The 23996-nt window shown below is 46.4% G+C and overlaps 1 protein-coding gene across 1 annotated transcript in view; it reads left to right on the forward strand.

Moving 5' to 3' along the window:
* Positions 1 to 23996, forward strand: part of Epn2 (epsin 2) — an 80330-nt gene that overhangs the window by 49366 nt on the left and 6968 nt on the right. The window contains exons 4-10 of the mRNA XM_008826410.3: positions 6068 to 6093; positions 6527 to 6539; positions 6872 to 6948; positions 8650 to 8742; positions 9606 to 9780; positions 21113 to 21277; positions 21844 to 21930. Of these exons, the coding sequence (XP_008824632.1) occupies positions 6068 to 6093; positions 6527 to 6539; positions 6872 to 6948; positions 8650 to 8742; positions 9606 to 9780; positions 21113 to 21277; positions 21844 to 21930 (636 nt within the window). The remainder of the gene's footprint in view (positions 1 to 6067; positions 6094 to 6526; positions 6540 to 6871; positions 6949 to 8649; positions 8743 to 9605; positions 9781 to 21112; positions 21278 to 21843; positions 21931 to 23996) is intronic.

Here is a 23996-nt window from a genome sequence, read left to right on the forward strand (position 1 = left end):
ATGCCCTTCATGTTCTGGCACACAGCAAGGTATTAGAATGCTCCCTTCCAGGTGCTTAGTGACATAATGTGACACTGGTGATCTTCTCTGTGCAGAATTTTTTAAAAAATAGCCGGGCATGGTGGCACACGCCTGTAGTCCCAGCACTTGGGAGGCAGAGGCAGGTGGATCTCTCAGTTCAAGGCCAGCCTGGTCTACATAGTGAGTTCCAGGACAGCTGGGGCTACAGGGAGACCCTGCTTCAAAAAGACCCCCCCCCCAAAAAAAAGGGTCTGCTGGGCGTGGTGGTGCGCCCACACCTTTAATCCCAGCAGAGGCAGGCGGATCTCTGTGAGTTCAAGGCCAGCCTGCTCTCCATAGGGAATCCAGGTCAGTTGTGGCTACAGGGAGACCCTGTCTCAAAAAAGAATCCCCCCCCCAAAAAAAAATAAAAAAATAGGGTCTACCTGTAGCCCCACCTGGCCTGGAACTTGATATGTAGACCAGGCTAGAAAAAAAACTTTGCGATGGACTCTCTCGCTGTACGCTATACACACTTACACTTTGCTATGTAGACCAGATTGTCCTCAAACTTGTGACTATCCTACTGGGTGCTAGAATTATAGACATCTGTTGAGACAGGATCACCTCTATCCCAGGCTGGCCTGTAACTCAGTGTGTAGCTGAGAATGACCTTGAACTTCTGAGCCATCTGCCTCCACCTTCTGAATCCTGGAATTACAGAAGATCCTTCTTCCCTTCCCCTCCCCCTTCCCCTTCCCCTTCCCCTTCCCCTTCCCCCATCCTTCCCTTCCCTTCCTCCCCTTCACTTTTTCCTCCCTCCCTTTTTCTCTCTCCCTTCCTCTTTCCTGAGACAGGACTTTACATGTGGTGCAGGGTGACCTCCAAACCTTCTATCCTGCTACAGCCTCCCAGTTGCTGAGATTATAGATGTGCAGCACCATGCCCATAATGAGATATTGTGAGAATGGAACCCAAATATAAACAGAAACTCATTATGTTTCACATAGCCCTTACATTCTTAGCCTGAAGGTAATTGTGTACATTATTTTTAGTGTGCCTGTGTTTCAACTGGTCTGTCACAGGTCAATCAGGTGGGGAAATTTTCACTAACAGCATCATGTCAGCATTCAAAAGTTTCAGATTGGGGCTCAGAGGTGGCTTAGTGGTTAAGAGCACTGGCTGCTCTTGCAGAGGACCCAGGTTTGATTCCTAGCACCCACATGGCGGCTAACAATGGTCTATAACTCCAGTTCCAAGGGATCCTTTGCCTTCTATTCTCTGTGGGCATTGCATGACATTGGTGCACTTGTATACATGCATGCAATACATATTACACATAAAATAAAAGTAAAGCAAAAAAATTTTAAAAATGAATTTCTTTTTTCTTGTTTCAGATTTTGGAATATTTTCAATTTCAGAATATTGAGTTAGGAATAGTCAGCCCATATGAGTCAAAGAAAGTGCTATAGGCATTTAACTTTCATTTTAAAAGTATAATTAAGCTTTTGAAAGAGATACATTGTATGTTTCTTGAAGTTCTTGCTTCTAAGCTTGAGTGCTAACCTTTCTGGCATCTCATAGTCCAACACCCCACCTTGGCTTCTGCCAGAGACCTGCATGTGCAATGTATAGGGTCTTCTTTCTCCACCACTGGATATAGGGCCTATTCTATATGTTCATTATAAGCAACCACATGAGTAACCACACTGTTTATGAATAAAGTCATGTTCTGAGGTACTGGACCCATAGTTTGGGTCGAGACCCAGTTTTGTCTACCACCCACAATCAGAAGATAGTTCAATAAGTACCAAGTCTGGCCATACAGTACATAGCGGTGCATGCTTAGGATCCCAGCATTGGGAAGCTGAGGAAGGAGGATTGCTATGACTTCGAGGCCAGCCTGGGCTACAGCATAAGACCCTGTCTCAAAACAAACTACCTACCTCAGGACCTGTTGAATGCTGTCTCTCTCTGCTTAGACCCTCCCAAAGCCCCTCTGAAGGCCCCAGCCCCCAGCAATTTCCTCATGTGCCCTGGAGTGATCCAAAGATCCCTTTCCCCTTGCAGGCCTTCAAGTCTCCCTGTTTCTCCTTCCATCAGCAAGGCCCTGGCCTTGGCCCTGCCACTCTCTCCTACTTTGTTTTTTTGTTTCTGGTCTCCTTACTATAACCTAGGACTTTCCTCAGGCCTAGAGGAGGCTGGCAGTGTGTTCGTGAGTGATGTTGAGAGGCTGAAGCTACAGGACATTGGGAAGCAGGTGTGGGATTTAGGTCTCATGACTTGGCTTTGAGTTCTTATCTTGCCCCTGGCCAGCCCCTTCTCTGAGAGTCTTAAGAAAGGAAGCACATCCACATACCTATACACAGATCATGAAACACACAGTAAAAAGCTCTTCTGGTAGAATCACAAGAACATGTGAACAGCTGCTTCCTCTGGGGAGTGCTGTCCTGACAGGGCTAGAGGAGTGGCCTGGCTGGCTTTTATACTAGAGTATTACAAACAAGTCAGGGGCTGCAGGTTGTACTCTAGTTACTACCCACCCACTGTCCATTTGTAGTATACTCAATAAACTAACAAAACAAAACTAAGTCATGGGTACTGTCAAGTTTTACCCCTCAACTTGAGGCTGCATGGCTTCCTGGAGTTACAAAGCCACTGGCATGCCCCCAAATCAAGAATTGCCAGTATTTTCCTATAGGACAAATTAAGGTTTCACATGTCCTGAAAGTGTTTTGCCCCTGGGCTGCCCAAAGCAAGAGCACTCAAGACACATGTTGCTTGATCTTCTTATTCTTAGCACACATCCCTTTCCTTACCCTGATGAGTCCAGGAAACCTGACTGGTTGTCTAGCAGGTATCTCTGGCCTGGGTGTCTTTGCCTCTTGCTGTGCTCAACCCGACCCTTACCTGAACTTGTGTGATCTTGGCATCACACATCCACTAATGTCAGCATTTAGCTGGCACAGTCCTGTGTAGTGTGATGTCATCTGTTTGGTAGCCATCCTACCACTGGGGCTGCTGCGTTGGCAGGGGTGGCTGCAGCTGCCCTGTGTGGTTTGGCTTCCCTGTACTCCTCATTCTAGACTCTTTGGCTTTGTCTCACGTGTTTATAGTTACTGCTTTCTTTGTACTCTTGTGATTTAAACTTATTTTTTCTTACTTTACCTAGTTCAACTGAAAGCAGTCCTTCCCATTGCTTCCTTTTTTTTTGTTACATGTGTTTAGTGTATGTGCACATGTATTTGTGGGTGTGGGTACATGCAGGGACCAGAAAGGAAGTGCCCTGCTCTGTGACTCTCCACATTAATCTCTTGAGACAGGGACTCTCACTGAATCAGGAGTGGTGCTGGCAGCCAGCAAGCCCCAGGGATTGATCTCCTGTTTGATCCTCTTGTTTTTACCCCCTTACAGTGCTGGGGTTACAGGAGTTGGAAGCTATGCCCAGCTTTTTGCATGGACGCTAGGGATTTGAGTTCAAGTGCTTGTACTTGCTCAGCAAGCACTCTTACCCACTGAGCAATCTCCTTAGCCCCAGGGACTGACATGAGGGAAATGGCGGGTAGCAGACTGGAAGGGATAGACAACAGCCTACCCATGGTTAACAGTTTCTGGTCACAGTGAATGAAGATGCAGAACTCTTCCATCTGGGCAGTAACACAAAGGGACAGACAGGAGATGGCATTTGGTGCTATGTAAATGGTGAGCTGAAGCTAACCTCCCAGAGGGTGGCTGGGAGAGGAGGCAGCAGTGCACTGAGGGCCATCCTCCAGGCACTTGCTTTTCCTTGGGTCTCTGTTAGTTATGAGCTTTCAGATACTCAGTAGAGCCAGGTTAGGTGGTCAGAAGGCGCCATTCAGGCCCATCTCACAAGGGCATCTGTGTTCCCTGTCATGTGTCTGGGCATAAAAGTCCCTTTGTGGGACTGAGATGCCATCACTGAGGCCAGAGTGTTTGCTGGAATCTTCCCTTTAAGTAAGCCAAGGTCCTCTGTGCACAGCTCAGCCGACAGTTCGGGTGGTGACTGAATTCTGCCACCCGTGGAACTGAGAGCTGTGTATCCGTTTATAAAAACCACAGTGTGCAGGGGAATACCCTTTGCCTTGAAGTTCCACATTGATGTGGTGAGGCATTTCCGCACCACAGTGCTGGCTTTGCATCATTCTTGCTGTCTTGGTGGTGGTAGACAAGAGCAGGTCTGATTTGCATTTGAAGCCTGTCTGGCTTCATAGTGTGTCCAACAGCCAGCAAGACCTAGGAGGCCTCTCTGCTGTAGCAGGTCTGCCGGGAACACCAGACATTTGTCCCTGGCCTTGTGAATCTGCCCTGTGGCCCTCTGGCCAATGAGCTGCCTTCCTTACAGGATAGGATTCAATTCTGAGCCCTGTGCTGGGGGTGGGATATTCTCCTTTATTCCCTCTGGATTCCCTTTTGGTTGTAAACAGGATGTCAGGTGCTGTATCTGATCTAAGCAGGGACTTTTTGAACCAAGCCCAAAACTCTTCCATGAATAAGCTCCAATGTTAGTGGTTTGCACAGAGGAGTCACTGCTCAGTGTGCATGAGTCCTCCAAGCCTGCCCTCAGGGCTGGCTCATTGCCTTATCCCCTCTAGTTTGGGTTGGTGACATATTTTGTGCTTGAGCATAAGCTGAGATCTGAGTGTTCTGGTTGACGTTGATGAGATTGGGAACAAAATGAGCCAAAATATGTACTTTTCTTTTTTCAGTGTATTATTAAATCTAATTATGAAGATGGATTTGAGGACATTTCATTACCATTCACCTGTATTTGTAAAGAAGTCCTTGGGAAATATAATTTGGGTAATGCTCTAGGATGGGGTTAGACCTGGTATCCAAAGATTCTTTGTGTTTGTAATAACTGCAGCTTTTATTTGTTTATTTTGACCTACTCATGACAGAGAAGACTTGATGAAATTGGTTGCTGCTGCTCCCCCAACCCCCCCAGATACCTTGAAAGATTTCAAGTTAAATCTTATTGCTGGATGTTTTGTGTGCTTAAAAAATTTCACACAACCCAGGCGTGGTGGTGCATGCCTTTAATCCCAGCACTCAGAAGGTAGAAGCAGGCAGATCTCTGTGAGTTCAGGGCCAGTTTGGTCTATATAGTAAGTGCCAGGCCAGCTGGGGCTACAGGGAGACCTTGTCTCAAAAAGACAAACAACAACAACAACAAAAAACAAATTCACACAAAATGATATTTCTGCATAGCTGTATCCCAGCAGAGAGGGGCTTCTAGTCTCTCCCCACATCTGCTAGCAGCATCTTAGTACCCTGGCTGTCTCTCCTGGTCCTTCTATGGACCATTCACCTCTGTGGTCCTAGCTACATTTAGGCCTCTTCTGTTCATTCACTGACCACTGACCACTGACCTAGGCTTGCTTGGCCACCTAGAAACCATCTTGGTCAAGATTTTTTCCTGACTTTTTCCTATCAAGGAGACAGATCCTAGGAAGCAATTTAGATTGGAGATGCAGAAGCAACTTTTGTGTGAACAGTCCTGGTAGTTATCTTTGGTAGAATGCATGAAAGAAGGAAGCTAATGAATACAGATTTGAACATTTAAAGCAATTAACTGGAGCCATGAAATTGATTTGTCTGTATGTCTGTTCATCCACCCATCCATTCATGAATGCAGCTGTTCGCTGAATAAGTGTTTGCCAGCCAGGGGTCAGTATAGTAAAGGAGGGGAGAGTATCAGCCTGAGGAGAGGCTGTACTGAGGGTCCCTGTGTAGGAGGCTGTGCTCTTAGCTGATGAGCAGGGGAAGAGGGTGAGCTGGACTGTACATGAGGCTGGAGCCAGGAACCATCTGAGGCGGTGGTTCCATCAGTGAGTAGGCCTGGCTCTGCAGAGTTTATGGAAGCCAGGAGTGGGCAGAAGTGATCACACTCAGGGTATTCTCTCCAAATTGTACATCTACTTCAAGGGCATCTAAATTTCCTGACCTATAAACTGCCAAGGCTCTTTGAGCCAACAGCATTTCCCTGGGGAGGCCGTGCCTGGGCTAGTTTGGATGTAGACTCCCTCTTTGGAGTTTTGTTCCTCAGCCAGTACTTCATATTTCATCTCTTCAGTAAAAACTGTCTTTCCAGGAGCTACTTGTTAGTGTTGAGCTAGTTAAATTACTTAAGCAAAAATATACCTGTGTGCAGTGTTACAGAAGCACTCGTGTTCCACAGAAACAGGTGGGCTTTGTTGTCCCAGGTATGATTCCTACATGTTAGTGTTTTAATTAGAGCCCTTTGCCCCTCATGCCCTGCACTGGACTCTTTGGTCTAGCTCTTCCAGAACCCTACCTTGGGTCTCTGATTTCATCCATCTCTCTGGAGCAGACATCTGTTACAAAGTCTGAGATTTGGTTCTCCTGAGGCCAGACCTCTAGTTAGTGCTTAACACAGCCATGTTTGACTGTCACTTGATTAAAATTTTAAAAATCTATTATTATTCTTTATGTGTGTTTTGCCTGAATGTATGTAAGTGTACCTGTTGTTGCACAGTGCCCACAGAGGCTAGAAAAGGGTGTTGAATTTCCTGGAACTGGAGTTATGGAGAGTCATTAGCTACCATGTGGGTGCTAGGAACTGAACCCAGGTCCTCTGGAAGCATAGCCAGTGCTCTTAATTACTGAGCTATTTCTGCAGCTCCATCACTTGATTTTAACCCTGAAATACCTATGGCCCAGGCCCATCCTTTGCCTGTATCACTGGGCTCTGCTAGGTTATGTGGATTTGAGGTGGTAATGGAGTGCCAGCTTGCTGCTGGATCTGAGGACAGCTTGTCTTTGCATGTAGTAACTTGGCCTCCCCCCCCCCCCCCCCCACCCCCCCCCACATACCCTTTATTTGGGGCAGCCCGGCCACAGACGAGTGGAGAGGAAGAGCTGCAACTGCAGCTGGCACTTGCCATGAGCAGAGAAGTGGCAGAACAGGTCAGTGTCCTGGTGGGTCTGCACTGAGGGACTCCTGGGGGAGGGGTGTGGCTCTCCCAGGGAGGATAACACTCATAGGCCTATCTTTAAGATACTTGCTGGGGGGCTGGAGAGATGACTCAGCGGTTAAGAACACTGACTGTCCTTGCAGAAGACCTGGGTTCGATTCCCAGCACCCACATGACAGCTAACAACTGTCCGTAACTCCAGTTCCAGGGGATCCAATAGCCTCTCTGTCCTCCTCAGGCATTGCACATCATGGGTACACTTACATACATGCAGGCATAACACCCATACACATAAAATAAAATAAAATAAAAAGATGCTTGCTGAGTTCACTTTTTGTGGCCGCAATGTTCCCATCCTTTGCTCCTAGTCCTGGAGGGGACCAAGGAAGAGCTGTATCTAGGAAAGGTTTTCAGGGAGGTCACTGTCCAGGGAAGAAGCTAACCCCAAGTTCTCTTGGAAGTGCTTGTGCAGACATAGCATCCAGAGACTCCTAAGGGAGCTCCCAAGGGAGCTGTGTGCCTGAGGTATCCATGAGGTGCCAGCATATAGAGCAGTGAGCCGGACAGGCACAGAGGATGTAGGTGGGGTGAACCTGGCTCCTGCCAAGGTAGTATGTCCTATGGCAGATGTGTGGGAGAAGGCAGTGATCTAGGAAATTAGGGTACATGTGTAGGTATGGTAGGAGCAGTGGGGTTTTTTTTTGTTGTTGTTGTTATATGTGTACAGGATGGAATCCAGATCCTCTCTAGACAAGTGCTCTAATATTGAGCCTGTATGTGTTTTGTTCCCACATATGCTGGTTCTTGTTTTTCTTTAATAAGCATGCATTACTTTAAATTGAAGGAAGAGAGAAAGGGACAATTCAGGCATCCTTAGACAGCATAGCATCCCTTTGCTTGCAATCATTAGAGTTGTAGAGCCAGTGGCACAAGGTACAGCCCTTGTTGAGAGAGAAGGTTAGGATTGTTAATGTGATCATAGAGGTTTGTCTTGTGTGACTGATATGTTTATAACAGTAATGATGGCTTTGGTCATGCCTCTGTGCCCATTGTATTAACTAGGCTCACATGGAATCACATGGCTCATCCGGAGCAAGATGCTCAGGAGGGCTCACTGCAAATCCCTGGGATAGGTGGATGACTTCAGCCCTTTTAGCTGATATTTATAATAAGTAAAACAAAAGGATATGTTTTGATCACATAAAAGCTATGGCAGTTCTGTCTTTTGTACATAGTGACTTTGCCTTAAATAAATATAATGAATTGTTTCTGCTAGAAATCATAGAATTGCACAGCCATTTTCAGGGAGCATCTACTTTGGGAATTGGAATGATGTGTGATTTTCATCCTCTTTCTAATTCCTTCCTGTTTGTCATTATTTATGTTTCATAAGGAAACTGCTTCTGTAAATGAAAAGAAGCATAGCAACATTTTTATTTTAAGAAAAAATATTTTAGATAAAGTTTTTTTTTTTTTTTCCCAATTTAGAGGTGCCTGAGCCCCAGTCTTGCTGTTAGGACCTCAGACAGCCTCTGAAGGGGGTAGCTTCTGTGAGCATACTCTGAATTAAATCTTCCCTTGAAATGCTACATGGTTGGGGGGCCTTTCCTGTTGCTGGTCAGCATGGCTTTGTGCCCTGCTGTGTTGCTGTCAACCATCGCCCTCAGCCTCAAGTTCCATTGTCCCACTCCAGGAAGAACGCCTCAGGCGGGGTGATGACCTCAGATTACAGATGGCCCTGGAAGAAAGCCGGAGAGATACGGTTAAATTTCCAAAAAAGAAAGAGGTAAAAATTTGCTACAGGGTGAATGTTTGAAGGTGTTCTGGGGTGATTGTTACAAGTACTCCCGTAATCAACACATAACCCATGCTTGTGATGAACACCAGTGAGAACACAATAGAAAACACATGAACCGAACGAAGAGAAGATACTGGGTGCTACCTGTAAAGAGAGGGTAGCAGCAGCGCCTGCCTCCTGTGCCTACAGAGGCCATTTCAGTAAATTATACAGCAGTCCTCAGAGACTGTTTTGGCCAAGGGACAACTCCCCTACCCTCTCCACCCCCATTGTGGTTTTCATTATCCTCACCATCCTACTCTATAGGGCTCTGACACAGGTGACCAGGACATGGCTTTGCTCCTGACCAGCTTATCACCATCCAGTCAAGAGACTGCCCTTGGCCCAGGGAATGCTAGTGGTTTCCCCTGTTAGGACACCACAGGGCCCTGAGGCCAAATGTGGTTGTCATGGGAACAAGGAGGGTGGGCAACCCCCAGGAGGGAGAGAGTGAGGGCCCTTGATAGAGGCTGGCCAGAAGCTAGGGAAGCAAGGCTGGTAAAGAGGGATGATGGGGGCAGGTCACAGTTTAGACCAAGGCTGGTATTATCCTAAGAGAGTTTGAGAGCCCTGAAGGCTCTTAAAGCCAAGGTGTGTAGAAAACAGTAAGTAGCATGTAGTCTTGGCTGCTCTGGGAAGCAGGAGCGTTAGTAGAGCCCTGGGGTTGGAGCAGCTCAATTTCCAAATCCTTCAGGACCTCTCCCAAAGGCCTGTGCTGTAGTAAGGCCTGTGCTGTAGTATTAGTGGTTAGTGTGTGGATATTTGCTGTGACTCTAACCAAATTAAACTGTTCATTCTGTTTGTCTTAACAGCCGGGCTCCCACCCACAGCAGACTACCCTGCTGGATTTAATGGATGCCCTCCCCAGCTCTGGCCCTGCTGCCAAGAAAACAGAGCCCTGGGGTCCTGGGGCCTCTGCTAACCTGACCAACCCTTGGAGTGGAACAACAGCTCGCGAGAACGTTTCAGACCCCTGGCCATCATTTGGTAAAGAGCTTGTTGGCTTTCAAGGCTTCCCTATTGGGGTGGCAGTGGGGGGTGTTATGCTTTCTCTCAGTTGGTAGGGTTCCTTGTTGAGGTGGGGGTAGTCTGGACAGAGGCAGTGATGCCCAGCAGGAACTTAACCTGATTTGGGACAGAGGCACAGTGCTCCAGTTCTCCTTCTGTTTGATTGGCTTTCTGCTTGGAGAAGGAAAGCTGACTTCCTTACTGCCTCATCTATGCATCAGAAGTGACTTATACCCTAGTGTGGAACACATTTCAGTTCTCAGAATTGCACCTAGCCCAAGTAGCCATAATACACAGTGAGAAAGCTCTAAGTAAAACTTAAACAGTAAGCTGGAAATGCAGTGTGCCACCACTCCTACTAATTAAAAGAGGACATGTTTGCAGTTATTTAAAGCAATAGTAAATCTGTTTAATTGGTTAAATGAAAACGTCTTAGTTTTGCTTACTAGCAAATATAAGAGAATTTCTAGTCAATGATTTGAAACATGAACATGGCAGAAATTATTTTGCTCTGGGTGACATTCTTGGCACATAAGTTTCTTTAATTGCTGATAGGGGTCTTGGCCTTGTAGACTTTGTGCTTCTGGTCTGTTGCTCTGAACCTTGTTGGACATGTCTGTGACATGTATATTTTGTGGTATCTTGCTTGTGTCTTTTGTTGTCCTTGTTTCCCAAACTCTCTTTTGTATTTACCTCAGTTCCCTGAATGTTTCTTAAAAGCGTAGCAGGTGTCAGCTCTGTCCAGCGAGGAGGACCCTGGGATGCACAAGTTCCTGCCCTGGCTGGTCAGGGTAGGTGAGGTGGGGACACCTGGTAGCAGTGCTGTTGTATGGGCCAGGTTTTGGCAAGGGTCTGTCAGGCCCAAGGGTGAGATGAGACCATCTTGGTGGTGGGTGGGCACCAAGAGGCCCAATGACCTGCAGAATGGGGTGTGTCAAGAGGCATAGAGGCAGGGCAGGAGGACTGGGTCCAGGCTCAGGGATCTGTGTGTTGTGACATAGGCGTAGGCAGGTAGAGGAGAAGAATAGGTGTCAGGTTATCCAGGGAGTTCTGGGACAGGCAGAACTGGTTGATAGAAGGGAGCCTTAGCTTCCATGCTTACCTCTTCATCTCTCTGACTGGTATGTCAGGGGTGAGTTGTACATGGTCAAGGGAATCAACAGAGCAGTTTGTTTTTATATTACCAACTTATGCCTAGCTCTTCTGTTGGCTGGAGGACAGGACTGTGTTTTGTACTCATTCTTGAGATCCAGTTAGGGACAGAGCCATCTTCAGGAACTGGAGTTGTCATACCTGTAGGCCAGGATGCCTGAAGTGGGATACAAGTCTGCTGGGGATAGTCACTAAGCATCCTGTTGGGTTGTGTCCAGGGTCTGTTCTCTAGCTTGAGATAAAATTCATCATTCTGACAATCTTAAATTGGAATATTCTGTGTTCTTTATTTTAAAAGCACATAGATGTTGTGTAACTATTGCTACCAGTTAACTCCAGAACATTTCCATCACCCCAGAAAGAACCTACTGTTTTGCCGTTTTTCCCCATAGACTTGGTTGTTCTGGACATGCCGTGTGAATACAGTCATATCTCTGTGGCCTTCATTGGATAGAGGTTTGTCTGTATTGCAGTGTGGCAGCCCTTCAGTCCTCTTCTAGCTAGAAATTGAGTACCCCTCACCCCATTGTGTGAATGTGGCACTTGATTCATACATTCTGCTTCTGTTGGGTGTCTGCGTTATGTCTAGTTCCTGGCCATTGTGAACACAGTTTCAACAGAGAAAAGTCTGAATGGCTTCTGGCTGGCCCCTGTGGCTCTCCTTTGCCCACTTACCCATTCGGGGCTTCCTTGGTTCTGACGTGTTTGGCATTTTTACTAATGATTGGAGGAATACTCAAACCACCAAAGCCCAGAGAGGCTGTTCATCCCACCAGGGTCCCAGAGCTAGTTAGGGAGGAACCAGCTCAGTGCTTGTAGCACATCCTGGATTACTGAAAGTTCTGTGGCCAGGCAAGTCCTTGAAAATGCCTCCTATTTCAGCATTGAGGCATAGCTGTTGGTAAAATATTAGCTATCTCCTTCCTTTTTCCCCTGGCATTACTTTTTTACATAGTTGAGTCACATTGTATGTGTAATTATACACACACAGGTATGCACACAGATTTTCCAGCTTGTATTATGCCATGAATATGTCCAGGAACCATTGGAAACTCTACTTTAGTGTGGTTGGGCACTATTTGCTCAGCAGCCCTGTATGTAAGGAAGCGGTTTTGGGGGGAAAAAGGATGCTGAAATCACTGTGATCTTGTAAGAATTCCTGTGGAGGAGTGACCTTGTGCCAACTCCCTGACCCCATGAGCAGGTGCTTTGCCTCTTGTGTGTTTGAGCTGGCTCCAGAGCTGGCTTTTGTGTAGGATCTACTACTTAGCCTCTGTTAAAACCCAAGTATGGGTTTTCAGGACTAATTCTCTGTCCCAGGGCACTCTATAATTATTAAAACCTCTTCCCATAGCACTGAGCTGCCCTCTACATGAAGGAAATGCTTTTCTGAAAGCCATCATTTGTAGTGAGCCTGTCATTACCAGTTCTTTCCGAGCAGCCTTAGGGACTGCTGAGCCAAGTGGCCTTGGGAGGAAATGCTAAGAGCCCAGAGAAGGGAAATTGGAGCCTGCCAGGTCAGCGGGGCACTTCCTCCTCTGTTCCAGACACACAAAGCTGCCACCTGGTCTGAAGAGGCCTCACAGCCTGCAATTCAGAAGGCCTTAGCTGGCTTTGTCCCCAGCACTGTCTAACCACCCACCCCTGGAGCCAAGGCCAGGACTGAACCTAACTTCCGCCTGGCAGCAGCAGGTGTGCTATGGTTTCTTAGTGACCCCTGTATGGCTGTGACTGCCGGCTGTGCACATGAATATTCATCTATCCACTGGGCTCCTGTGAATGGCCCCACTGAGAAGACGGAAGCTGCTGGCTTTCTGAACTTGGTTCCATCTTCCTTTCTCACTCACTTGAGTTTTAAACAGGCATTTATTTATTTGGCTATGTGGCATGGCTGGACTTACTGAGTCCAGGCCCTGAGGCCACAGAGGGGCCTTGCAGTAGCCCTACTGCTCACTGTGTATCTGTAGAGCTCCCAGCATCTTTGAGGGCAGCTGGGCCCTGCTGTTTTGCCCCGGGAGTAGGCTGTCTTCATACAGCATTTGAAGCAAGCTGTCCTGACCACGGGACTGTCTTCTTGTGTCTACAATGTGCTGTTCATTTGACATCTAAATTCAGCCCAGCAGCTCGTCTCAGATATACCTAGGACCCCAGTGTCACTGGGTGTGAACTGAGCACACATTTCATTCCCTGCCCAGAATTCTGTTTTGACTACTTTGTCCCTGCTGGTTCTGCATGCTGCAGGTTCAGGAAAGCACTGTAGTCTGTGGGTCAGTGCAGCTGTGTGTGCTGGATTTCATGATGGAAAGAGTTCTGCCAGGAAAGCTAAACACTTTGTTTTAACTCTTATAAGCCTATCAGTTTGGGAGAAACTGTTTAGAATATCATTGTTCAAGAATATATCCAGATGGAAAAATGAACCCTACTTTTGCATACCTATAACCTGTGCAAAACTTGAACTGCCACACTGGCAGGGCAGCCAAGGAAAGCTTCAGGACTTGTATTGTGAGACTTGGGCAGCCTGCGTCCCACAAATGCCTAATCTTTGCATTGTGTCTTGTCTGCCTGGAAAATTCCTGTTTGTACATGACTTGAATGTTCCTCTCAGAGAGGTGTGGTTACCTATTCCCCGGACCTCCTCTTGCCTGTGCTTTAGCTCTTTGCTTCCTAGGGTCTGTAGGCTGGTACAATGGCTTGTCTCTCTTTTTCTTAGAGCCAGGGACCTTCCTCAGACTTGGCCTGGGGAATGCTGAGCAGATTATTAGGGCAGACTGCAGAGGAAGCTTGGGCTTTGTACCTGAGCTGGGCCTGTGGTTCTTGTGTGAGAGAGATTAGTTGGGGCTCTGAATACACCAGGAGCTCTGGCTCACATGCATACTTGCTCCCTATTTATCTCACAGGAGCTGCTAAATGCTTGTGTCAGAGAGGGGAAAACTCCCACAGAGCAATGGAGTCTCTTTACTAGAGAAAGGGGAATGGAGGTAGAATGGGACTGTGTCCCTTGATGGCTGCAAGGAGGAAGGAAAGATATCAGTGAGCCATCTGAAATGAGCTGATGCCCAGCATGGTCAGGGCTTCAGGGGCAGTGAGACCTCCCAGCCTGTTGCCCACAGGCACAGCCATCTGAGAGGGGTGGTGGGCCTTGCAGCAACTTTCCTCATGTGAGTCTATGAGGTGCTAGTACAGGAGGACAGGAAGGCATGCTGATGTCCCTAGGGCTCCCAGTTGGCACCGGGTCCTGGGTTTCCTCTGTCATCACACCACAGCTCTTCTGGCATACAGCCCAGCTCTCTCCCTGATGAACCATGTCTACCATGTCACTCTCTTCAGTCAGGACCGAGAACCATTCCTGGTGACCTGAAGAGTGAGTTCATCTAAAGCCAGGGCCTCTTTCCTGACACAAAGTAGTCCTAGAGGGCAGTGATTCTGCAGGAGATACTAGAAGACCTGGGGTGAAAGGTCAGAGGTACTTCTCAGAGAGAGGTGTTTCCGGAGTATCTGGAGCTTATGGGCTCTGGAGCAGCAGCCGTAGAAGTTGAAAGTCCAATAATAGTTGGTAGGCGGTGAGGACATGAAGGGTGTCCATGTGGAGGGCTTCTTGCTGGTAGGTCACCTGACTGACACTTGCTCATTGCAACAAAACTGAGGAGAAGGCTGCCCTTGCCTTCACCCCTCCTGTACTGTACTATACTAGCCACATGTCCTCAGTCAAGCCAGAAGTTTGGCATGGGGATAGTGACTGTGATACCTTAGTAGGTTCAAAAGAAGCCCTTTGGCCTTTCATAGTCTTACAAACATGAAGGCACATGGTGAAGAACTCCCAGTGGGATCATCTTGGTAACAGAGTAGTGATAACACTCACAGGAGTGGTGGGGTAAAACTAAGAAGAGGGACACTAGGAGGGATGGTGGTCTAGGAAGTAAAGTCCTCTCAGAAAACAGTTTCTGGGCCTCCAAGATTGACAGGTCCTTGCTGCCCTTCTCTGTGCCCTGGCTCAACCTGGTTGTCATAGCCATGCTGAGTGTACCCTCATGGCTAGAGTTGGGACTGGAGTCATGGAGGTGTCTCCCCCCGCCCCGGGAAATTCAGTCCTGATTAGATGAGTGACTTTGGTAAGTGATCTAAAAGAAGGGAAGTGGAGAACTTCAGACTGGCTAAGGGATACAGCAGGAAGACCATTGGGCCTGAGGCAGCAGGCCTGAAATTTCTCTGGCGTGCCTGAGGAACATAGGGAATCAATATGGCCATACCAGGCATGGAGATTGGGAGGATGTCTCTAGCTTGCGTCAGTTTAGAGTTCTAGAAGAGTTTGTGTTGGAGGAGATAATGGCCAAGAGTGTTTTGGAAAGACTGTTCAGATCCAGGAAGCCTCCTGGGTTCCTACCCAGACTCAGCACCAGGAAGCTAAAGAATGCTAAGGAAAGCTTGTCTAGGAAACCTCTGTGAGCAGAGGGAAGGAGCTGAGCAATACCACTGCCAAGGACAGTGGATTGCGGGGAAGCTATTGTCTACCTTGGCGATCATTCCTAGCAAAATCATCTTTTTTCAGAGGATAATGGTAGAAACAAGATATGTGAAAATCTGAAGCATCTACAAAATCAGCAAAAGTCCAGATCTGTGTATTCACTGACACAGCATGCTTCAAGAGTGGAGGTGAAGGGCTGCATCTTGTCATGACAGAACATGAAGAGAACTGATTGCTAGTGCATCTACAGCACAGGGACCCTGAGAAAGCCACTTAGGCAGACAGGCCTTGGACTTGGAAACTCATGTGGTGGAGCATTTGAAAGTGACAGGCAGTGAAGAGGACTGAAGGATCTGTTGCCTTCTTTGCCGTCACATGCATGCTATTTAGAAAAATATGTCTAGAGAAAAACAAAAACAAAACAGACATGGGTCACCAAGATTCAGTGGGTAAAGGCTCTTGCTACTAAGCCTGACAACCTGAGTTGGATCCCAGAACCCATGTGGTGGAAGGTGAGACTGACTGCCATAAGTTGTCCTCTCACTTTCACACACGTCAGTGTGATAGACGAACATATGCATGTACAACACATACCCCCCCCCCAAAAAATTAGCCTCAATAAATTTCAAAAAATGAGAATCACAGAATACTTAAGCTAAATATTACTAGCAAAAAGATGAGTAGAGGCCAGGTGTGGTGGCTCAAGCCTTTAATCCCAGCACTTAGGAGGCAGAAGTGGGAGTTTGAGGCCAGCCTGGTTTATATAGTAAGTTCCAGGCCAGCCTGAGATATATAGTGAGATCTTGTTTCAAAACAGTGACAAAAATGAATAGAAAAAAACTCCATACCCATACACTTGAAATTTTAAAAAATATTTCTGTATTCCCAAGTCAAAGAAAGTATAATGGAAATCAGGTAATAAGTATTTTCTTTCTTTTTTTTTTTTTGGCTTTTTGAGACAGGGTCTCCCTGTCGCCACAGCTAGCCTGTAACTCGCTATTGAGACCAGGCTGGCCTTGAACTCACAGAGATCCACCTGCCTCCGCCTCCCTAGTGCTAGGATTAAAGGTATGTGCCACCACGCCTGGCTATAATAAGTATTTTCATAGAAGAGTTTGTGGGGCAATTTAAGCAGTGGTAAGAAAAAGATTATAGCTTTAAATGTTCACATTAGTAATGGAGAAAGTCACAGAGTTAATGGGGGATAGAATTGGTACTGCATTTCAACAAAGGAAAAGGAGGGAAATCATAAGAGAAAGTAATGAAATAGAACATAAACATGTAACAGAATCCACAGAGACAGAAGTTAGTAGTTAAAAAAAAAAGTCATAAAAAGGCCTTAGCTGGCAGGATTCAGTCAGTGCCTCCCCTCCCCCTTTAAGAGTGTGAGGTGGATTGACATAGGGCTTCATTCAAGATAGGCAATCACTGTACCACTGCCTGAATCCCCAGTTCTCTTTTTACTTTTTATTTTGAGGCAGTGTCCTCAGCTGAGTTGCACAAGTTAGTCTTGAATTTAACTCTGTAGCCCAGGCAGGCCTATAACTTGTAGTCTTTCTGCCTTGGCTTCCCAAGTAGTTGAGATTACTGTGCTCTAAGGCCCCACTAATTCTTTAAAAATTAGAAAGGAAAGGCTGAGTTAAGAATGAACAACTTTTAAGCTGGACAAGGTGGCACAAGCCTTTAAAACCAGCACCTGGGAGGCAGAGTCAGGCAGATCTCTGTTGAGTTCAAGGCTAGCCTGGTCTACATAGTGAGTTCCAGGCCAGCTGGGGCTACAGGGAGACCCTGTATCAAAAAGCAAAAAAACAGAAAAAGAAAACGAAACAAAAGAATGAACAACTTTTGCTTTGCTGCAGATTCTGCTAACACAAGGAGAGACTTTTTGATTATTATTTTATGTCTATGCATGTAAGTGCACCTGTGTTGTGCAATGCTTGAAGAGGTCAGAAGAGGGCATCAGATTCCCCTGGAACTGAAGTTAAGAATGCTTATTAACTACCATGTGGGTGCTGGAAATTGAACCTGGGTCCTCTGCAAGAACAGCCAGTGTTCTTAACCGCTGAGCCATCTCTCCAGCCACTGGAAACATTTTAAAACATCAATCAGAGGAGATGCTAAAGAATAATAGAAAACTTAGGTGGGTGTGGTGATTCACATCTGTAATTCTGGTATGTAGGAGGATCTAGTGAGTTCCAGTCTAGAACCACAGGAGACCTTGTCTTGCCATCCCCTCCCCAAAGGAAGAAAATATAAGCAGAGATAGGCTAATTACTATGGAAGAAATTGGAAAAGTACTTGCACCTCCCTCCAAAATCCACCCAGAGGGTTTTATTGGCAAGTTCTAATAGCATTCAGAAACAGATCCACTTTTGCCCAAACTCCTTCAAAGAACAGAAGAATAGGAACTGTTTCTACTAATTTCCGGAGATTAGGGTAACTGTAACACCAGGCTAGACAAAGAGTACAGTGTGGATACAACTATTTCAGGCCAGTACCACTTATGAATATTGATGTATTGGAAAGAAATATAAGCCAGGAAACTTTAATAAGATATAGAGTATATTAATGGAAAAACTTCTTTAAGAACGAAGTCATTAGAAAATTTGTTAGTGTGCCATATTTTAAAGATTAAAACAGAAATGTGTTATCTTCATAAAGGCAGAAACATTTTACATCCATCAGCCTTTCACTGAAGAATTCTTGGCCAACTTAGAATAATGGGAAATGCTAATAACCGAAAAAGGGGATTCTAAATGGAGAAAAGCCTGGGGCTGGGGAGATAGTTTGGCAGCCCGCTTGCCAGTTACTTTCTGGATCCTCAGTACTCATGTAAAAGTCTGGGCATGGTGGCTTGTGTCTTGTATCTGTAATCCCAGTGCAGGGTATGGGGTGAAGACAAGCAAATCCCAGAGACTCATTGTTTAGCAAGCCTATCTCATTCAGTGAGTTCCAGGCCCAGTGAAAGACCCTGTTTCAAAAAACCTGGGTAAGAGCAATTGAAGAAGATACCTTGTATCCTCCTCATCTGCTCACCCCATCTCTGGTCTCCTTATGCATGTGTATATACACCTACACGTACATGTACACACACATACCCTGAGGAAAAAAAAAAAGGAAAGCTGTAAGGTAACGCTATACTTACTGCTACCATGTTGAAATGTTGTAAGATCAAGTGCAAGACAAAGTAGTGGTGATCAGTCCTGACAGTGACTGGTGATTCTAGCCAGGCAGAGGTAGGCAGAGCTCTGAATTCAAGGCCAGCCTGGTCTACATAGTGAGTTCCAAGCCAGCTAGGCTACAGGGGAGACCCTGTCTCAAAAAGACTTTTAAAAAAAAAATTATTAGAATCATTACTTTCAGTGAGTATTTTTTGTTTTTGATTTTTTTATAATTAAAAAAATATTTTATGTGTATGTGTGTATTGCCTGCATGTAAGTGCACCTATGTTATGCAGTGCCTGAGGAGGACAGGAGAGGATGTCAGATCCCCTGAAACTGGAGTTAGGAGTGGTTGTTTGCTGCCATGTGGGTGCCGGGATTTGAGCTCAGGACTTCTGCAAGAACTGCCAGTGTTCTTAACCACTGAGCCATCTTTCCAACCCCCCCCCCCTTTTTTTTTAAAATCTTTTTTGAGACAGAGTCTCCCAGCTGGCCTGGAATTCACTATATAGACCAGGCTGGCCTCAAACTCACAGAGATCCGCCTGTTTCTGCCTCCCAAGCGCTGGGATTAAAGGGGTGCGCTACCAAGCCTGGCCTGATTTTTTTTTTTTTAATTTTCTATTTTTTAAAGGCAGTCTCATTATGTGGCCCTGGCTAGCTTGGAACTCACTATGTAGACCAGGCTGGCCTGCCTGGAACTCACAGAGATCCATCAGCCTCTGCTTCCTGAGTGCTGGGATTAAAGGTGAGTGCCACTATCATTGAGTACATTTAATTATTACAGTACAGAGTTTGGCAAGATTACTGGATACAAGGATAGTACACAAAATTAAATTGTTTTTCTAAACTGTAAAGGAAGGTGGATGAAAATCTTCTTTTTTTTTTTTTGTCTTTTTTGAGACAGGGTCTCCCTGTAGCCCCAGCTGGCCTGGAACTCACAGAGATCCACCTGCCTCTGCCTCCCGAGTTCTGGGATTACAGGTGTGTGCCACCACGCCCTGCTTAAAGACTCATATCTTATAAGAGGGACTTGTGAATGCCTCATGAATCCATGGAAGGATGCACAAGTTAATTAAGGAGCAAGGAAATGTAAGTCAGACCCATTGTAAAATAATCTTCATACCTACCAGTGTTTGGTATAAATAAAAAAGTAAGATAAACCAGAAAGTTATGAGGGAACTCTCAGGGCAACAGGACATGCTGGAGAGTCATAGACTGTTAGAACCAACCTAGAAATGGTTCTAGCATTACTTGCTGAAAGTGAGGTATCTGGCCAACAGTTGTCATGTGTGCACAAGCACAAAAATGGTGTGAACAATCTATTAATATAATAAATTCTGAAAATAGGCATAGCTAACTAGTATATTGTTTCAAGTCATGATAAACTAAAGGTAAAGGAGGAGACTGGCTAGTGTACATCTCAAGAGTTTGGATGGGGTTGTCATTAGGAGGTCCTTTGTGGTGGCCCTGGAAACATAGCAGTTGGTTTAAACATTTCGTGTCTTCCACAAGAAAGGAGATAGGTGATTTGTTTCATATTTTCACACAATAATTGGAAGATACACAGCCTTGACACTTAACAGATGCACAGAAGTACTTTATTCCCCTCTTAAAAAAGATTTTTTTCCTATATTTTATTTGGGATATGTGTTAGGTGGGGGTGCACATGCCGTAGGTGAGCCTGTGGTGGTCAGAGAGCAACTAGTAAAAGTTGGTTCTTGGAACTGGAGAGATAGATAGCTCAGTGATTAAGAGCATTGGCTGCTCTTCTAGAGGACCAGGCTTCGATCCTCAACATTGACATGGAGGCTGATAGTTGTCTGTAACTCCAGTTGCTGGAGATACAGTGCCATTCTTCTGGCCTCTCTGGATATTACCTGACATGAGTGCACTTACATACATGTAGGCAAAATACTCATACATACACAATTAAAAGAAAAAAAAGTTGGTTCTCCACCATATTGATTGCATACTTAGTGGCAAGCACCTTTACTTGCTGACCCATCTCCCTAGCCCTGTCCCCCTTCTTTTAAAGGCAGTCGTGACCCATGAAATTGACCTTGAAGTGCTTTACTGCTGAAACTGGTATGATAAGCATCCAGCTATCAGCTTTTTGGGGTCACTCATCTGACCCCCCACCCCCATCAGAGAGCAGAACCCATCCAAGGCAGGTGAGAGTGCTGCTGGGGAACCTGGCAGAGTAGGATGGGCCACTAATCTTGTCTGAGTGGGAGCCTGCATTTGGTGGGGGTGAGGTGGGGGAAGTAGACTTGTTCTACAGTGTTTTGGACCCCTGTTAGCCCCTTGTGTGATGGGGAGTATTTACAGGGTCTTTCAGCTGTGTCCTCACTTAGTGGAGGGACTGCCCCCAGTTATCCTGACCTGGTAGGCCCTTGGCTCTAGCTCTGTCCAGTCTTAGTGTGATACAGCACCCAGCAGGGTATTGACTGGTATGTCATACCATCCTTTCCTCTTGTCCCATTTGTTCAAAAATTTCTGAAGTTACTTCTGAGTTCTGACTCTGCCTTCTGCAGGTGCCAAGCCAGCCACCTCTGTAGACCCATGGGGGGTGCCAACCACAGCCAGCACACAGTCTGTGCCCAAGAGTTCTGACCCCTGGGCAGCCTCACAGCAGCCTGCATCCGATGCTGGGAAAACAGCAGATGCCTGGGGAGCTGTCAAGCCTTGCTCTGCCTCAGGTGAGCATGTCACTTAGCCTGGGCCCTGAAGCCTGGCTCCTTGTCCCTCCTAAAATAGTGGCAGAGGCTGGCTTTGTTGACTGCATTTGCTCCCATTTGCTCCCATCTCAGATGGAGCCCTTCTGTGTACCCACATTCCTGATGGGGCACTTGAGAGAGGTGTTGCTGTGGGCTCCCAACCACAGATTCTGGCCTCCTCCATGGGCAGCAGGATGACTTCAGGTACTCCCTGAGGTCACTTCCCACAGCGTCTAACCCAGTGTTCAGACCCAGCTCATATTTGCCCACATTGCTGATCCCTTACCTTTGGAGTGGGATGGTAGAAGCAGTGGCAGGTGATCAGACTCCCTACTTTAAACTTTTCCCTTCCTAGCCCACCAAATGACTGTGCCTGGACTGCCCTCTTTGGCCCCGAGTTCTACAGTACAATATAGGCTACTTGGGAGAAGGTCCTATAACCTGTGGTGATCTTCTCATCCCCTCCTCATCCCTGGGCAGGTTGAATGCCTGCAGCACTGGGGAGTGGAAAGAGATGCCCTTTGTCACCAGCTTCTGTGTCCCCTCAGGGTCCTTTGAGCTCTTCAGTAATTTCAATGGTACAGTTAAAGACGACTTTTCTGAATTTGACAACCTTCGAACTTCCAAAAAAACAGGTAGGTAAAGATGGTTCTATAGCATTCTGTACATTCGACCACTTAGGAGATTCTAGAAATAGCCAGCTTTGGAGGCCTTTCAACGTGTGTGTGTATGTAAGTCAGAGAACAACTTTAAGAAGTCAGTTCTCTCCTGCCTCATCTCCAGCTTCCAATTGATTCTCCTGTCTCTGCCTCCTATCTCCTATAGGCTACTAAGATTACAGATGTGAGCCACTGCATCTGGCTTTAAAAATTATTATTATCTGGGCTGGAGAGATGGCTCAGCAGTTAAGAGCACTGACTGCTCTTGCAGAGGACCTGGGTTCGATTCCCAGCACCCACATGGAGGCTACGAACCGTCCTTAACTCCAGTTCCAGGGGAATGAATCCAAAGCCTTCTTCTGACCTCCGCAGCAATGCACCACATGGGTGCACTCACATACATGCAGGCAATACACTCATACACATAAAATAAAAATAATAAATAATAAAAAAAAATTATCTCTGTGTGCATGTGTGTGCGTGCATATTTGTGAGTGCAGGTGCCCTCAGAAGCCCCCTTGGAGCTGGTGTTACAGGCATTTGTGAGCTGCTTGATGTGGATGCTGGGAACTGAACTTGGGTCCTCTGCAAGAGCAGTATACAATATCAGTCTTAACCATTGAGCTATCTCTCCAGCCCACATCTGGATTGAACCCAGGTGGTCATGCTTAATCAACAAGAGCCTTTTCCCATTTGACCCATCTTGCTGTTCCAACCATCTTTTTTTTTTTTTTTTTTTCCAGACAGGGTCTCTTGGTGAACCTGGCACTCACTGTTTCAGCTAGACTGGCTAACCAGTGAGTCCCAGGGATTGATCCGATTAGTGTGTAAAATAGGAAGTACAATCCGGTGAAATCACATTTCATGTTGTATAGGCATCTGGGTAATCAGAGTATCGTCGTGGTATTCCTGATAAACCTAAAAAATGTGTCTTCACTTGCCCAGTGCTAGGATTATAGGCTTGCACTGCCTTGCCCAGCTTTTTTAACATGGATGCTGAGGATCAAACTCAAATTTGCACTGTGTTGGCTGAGCCATCTCCTCAGCCCCATCATGCCTGGTCTTTGTAATTTGGTTTTGGGAATCTGAAGCTTCTAATTTCTTGGAATTCATGCATTGACAGTAAAAAGTCACAGAAGGGACCTGCGAGATGTTCTCAACAGGTTGGGATGCCTGCCACCAAGCCTGACAGCCTGATTTTGATGCCCAGGATCCACATGGTAGAAGAAGCATGCCAACTCCCACAAGTTGACCTCTGACCACCACCTGTGCACTGTGGCACACTGCACACTCTCAACCCGGGCTGCCACACAAAATAAAAATGAAGCACTAACAAAAAAAAAAAGGCAGGGAAGGGCTGACCAGATTGCTCAGTGGTTAGGGTGCTTGTGACCATCCCTAATGACCTGAGTTTGATCCCTGGAACCCACATGATAAAAGAGAACTGACTTGTGCAAATTGTCCTCTGAGCTCCACACAAACAAATTAATAAAAAGTCACAGAAGTAACAAGGATGAGGTTTTCAGTTTTTTTTCATGTTGAATTGTATTTTGTGGTTTGTCAGGTCATCTTTAGGGCTCTCTCCAGTCAACCAGGTTCTGGAGGCTACCTGCCTCTTGTCTAGTCACCTTCCTCAAGCCAACTTCCCATTTTCCCTAGATGCTTTCCCAGACTACCTGCCTCTTTTTACTCCTTCCTAGTGATAGTCCAAGACAGGAGACTCTGGTCTTGTCCAGATTCAACACCCCTGCCAGGTTCCCCTGGGCTAGGAAAGCTTGGGGGTAGAGAGTAGGGGCCTGGGGGCAAGTACAGGAAAGCAGCCTGAGCCTCACCTCCCAGCCTTATGCAGCACACATACTTTTTCTTCTGTCCTGTCTTTCCCATCTCTTTCCGTCTCTACCTCCCTTCCTGTGGCTGCCCTACTTCTTTTAGCCCCACTGACCTGGCTGATTCCCACCCCACTCCTCTCAGCTCAGGGGCACTCAGCCAGGAGACTAGCTACATGTTCAAGAAACTGCTACTTTTCAGTCTTTTGCTACATT

The sequence above is a fragment of the Nannospalax galili genome, unplaced genomic scaffold (genome assembly GCF_000622305.1).
Source record: "Nannospalax galili isolate Female #2095 unplaced genomic scaffold, S.galili_v1.0 scaffold530, whole genome shotgun sequence".
Lineage (NCBI taxonomy): Eukaryota > Metazoa > Chordata > Mammalia > Rodentia > Spalacidae > Nannospalax > Nannospalax galili.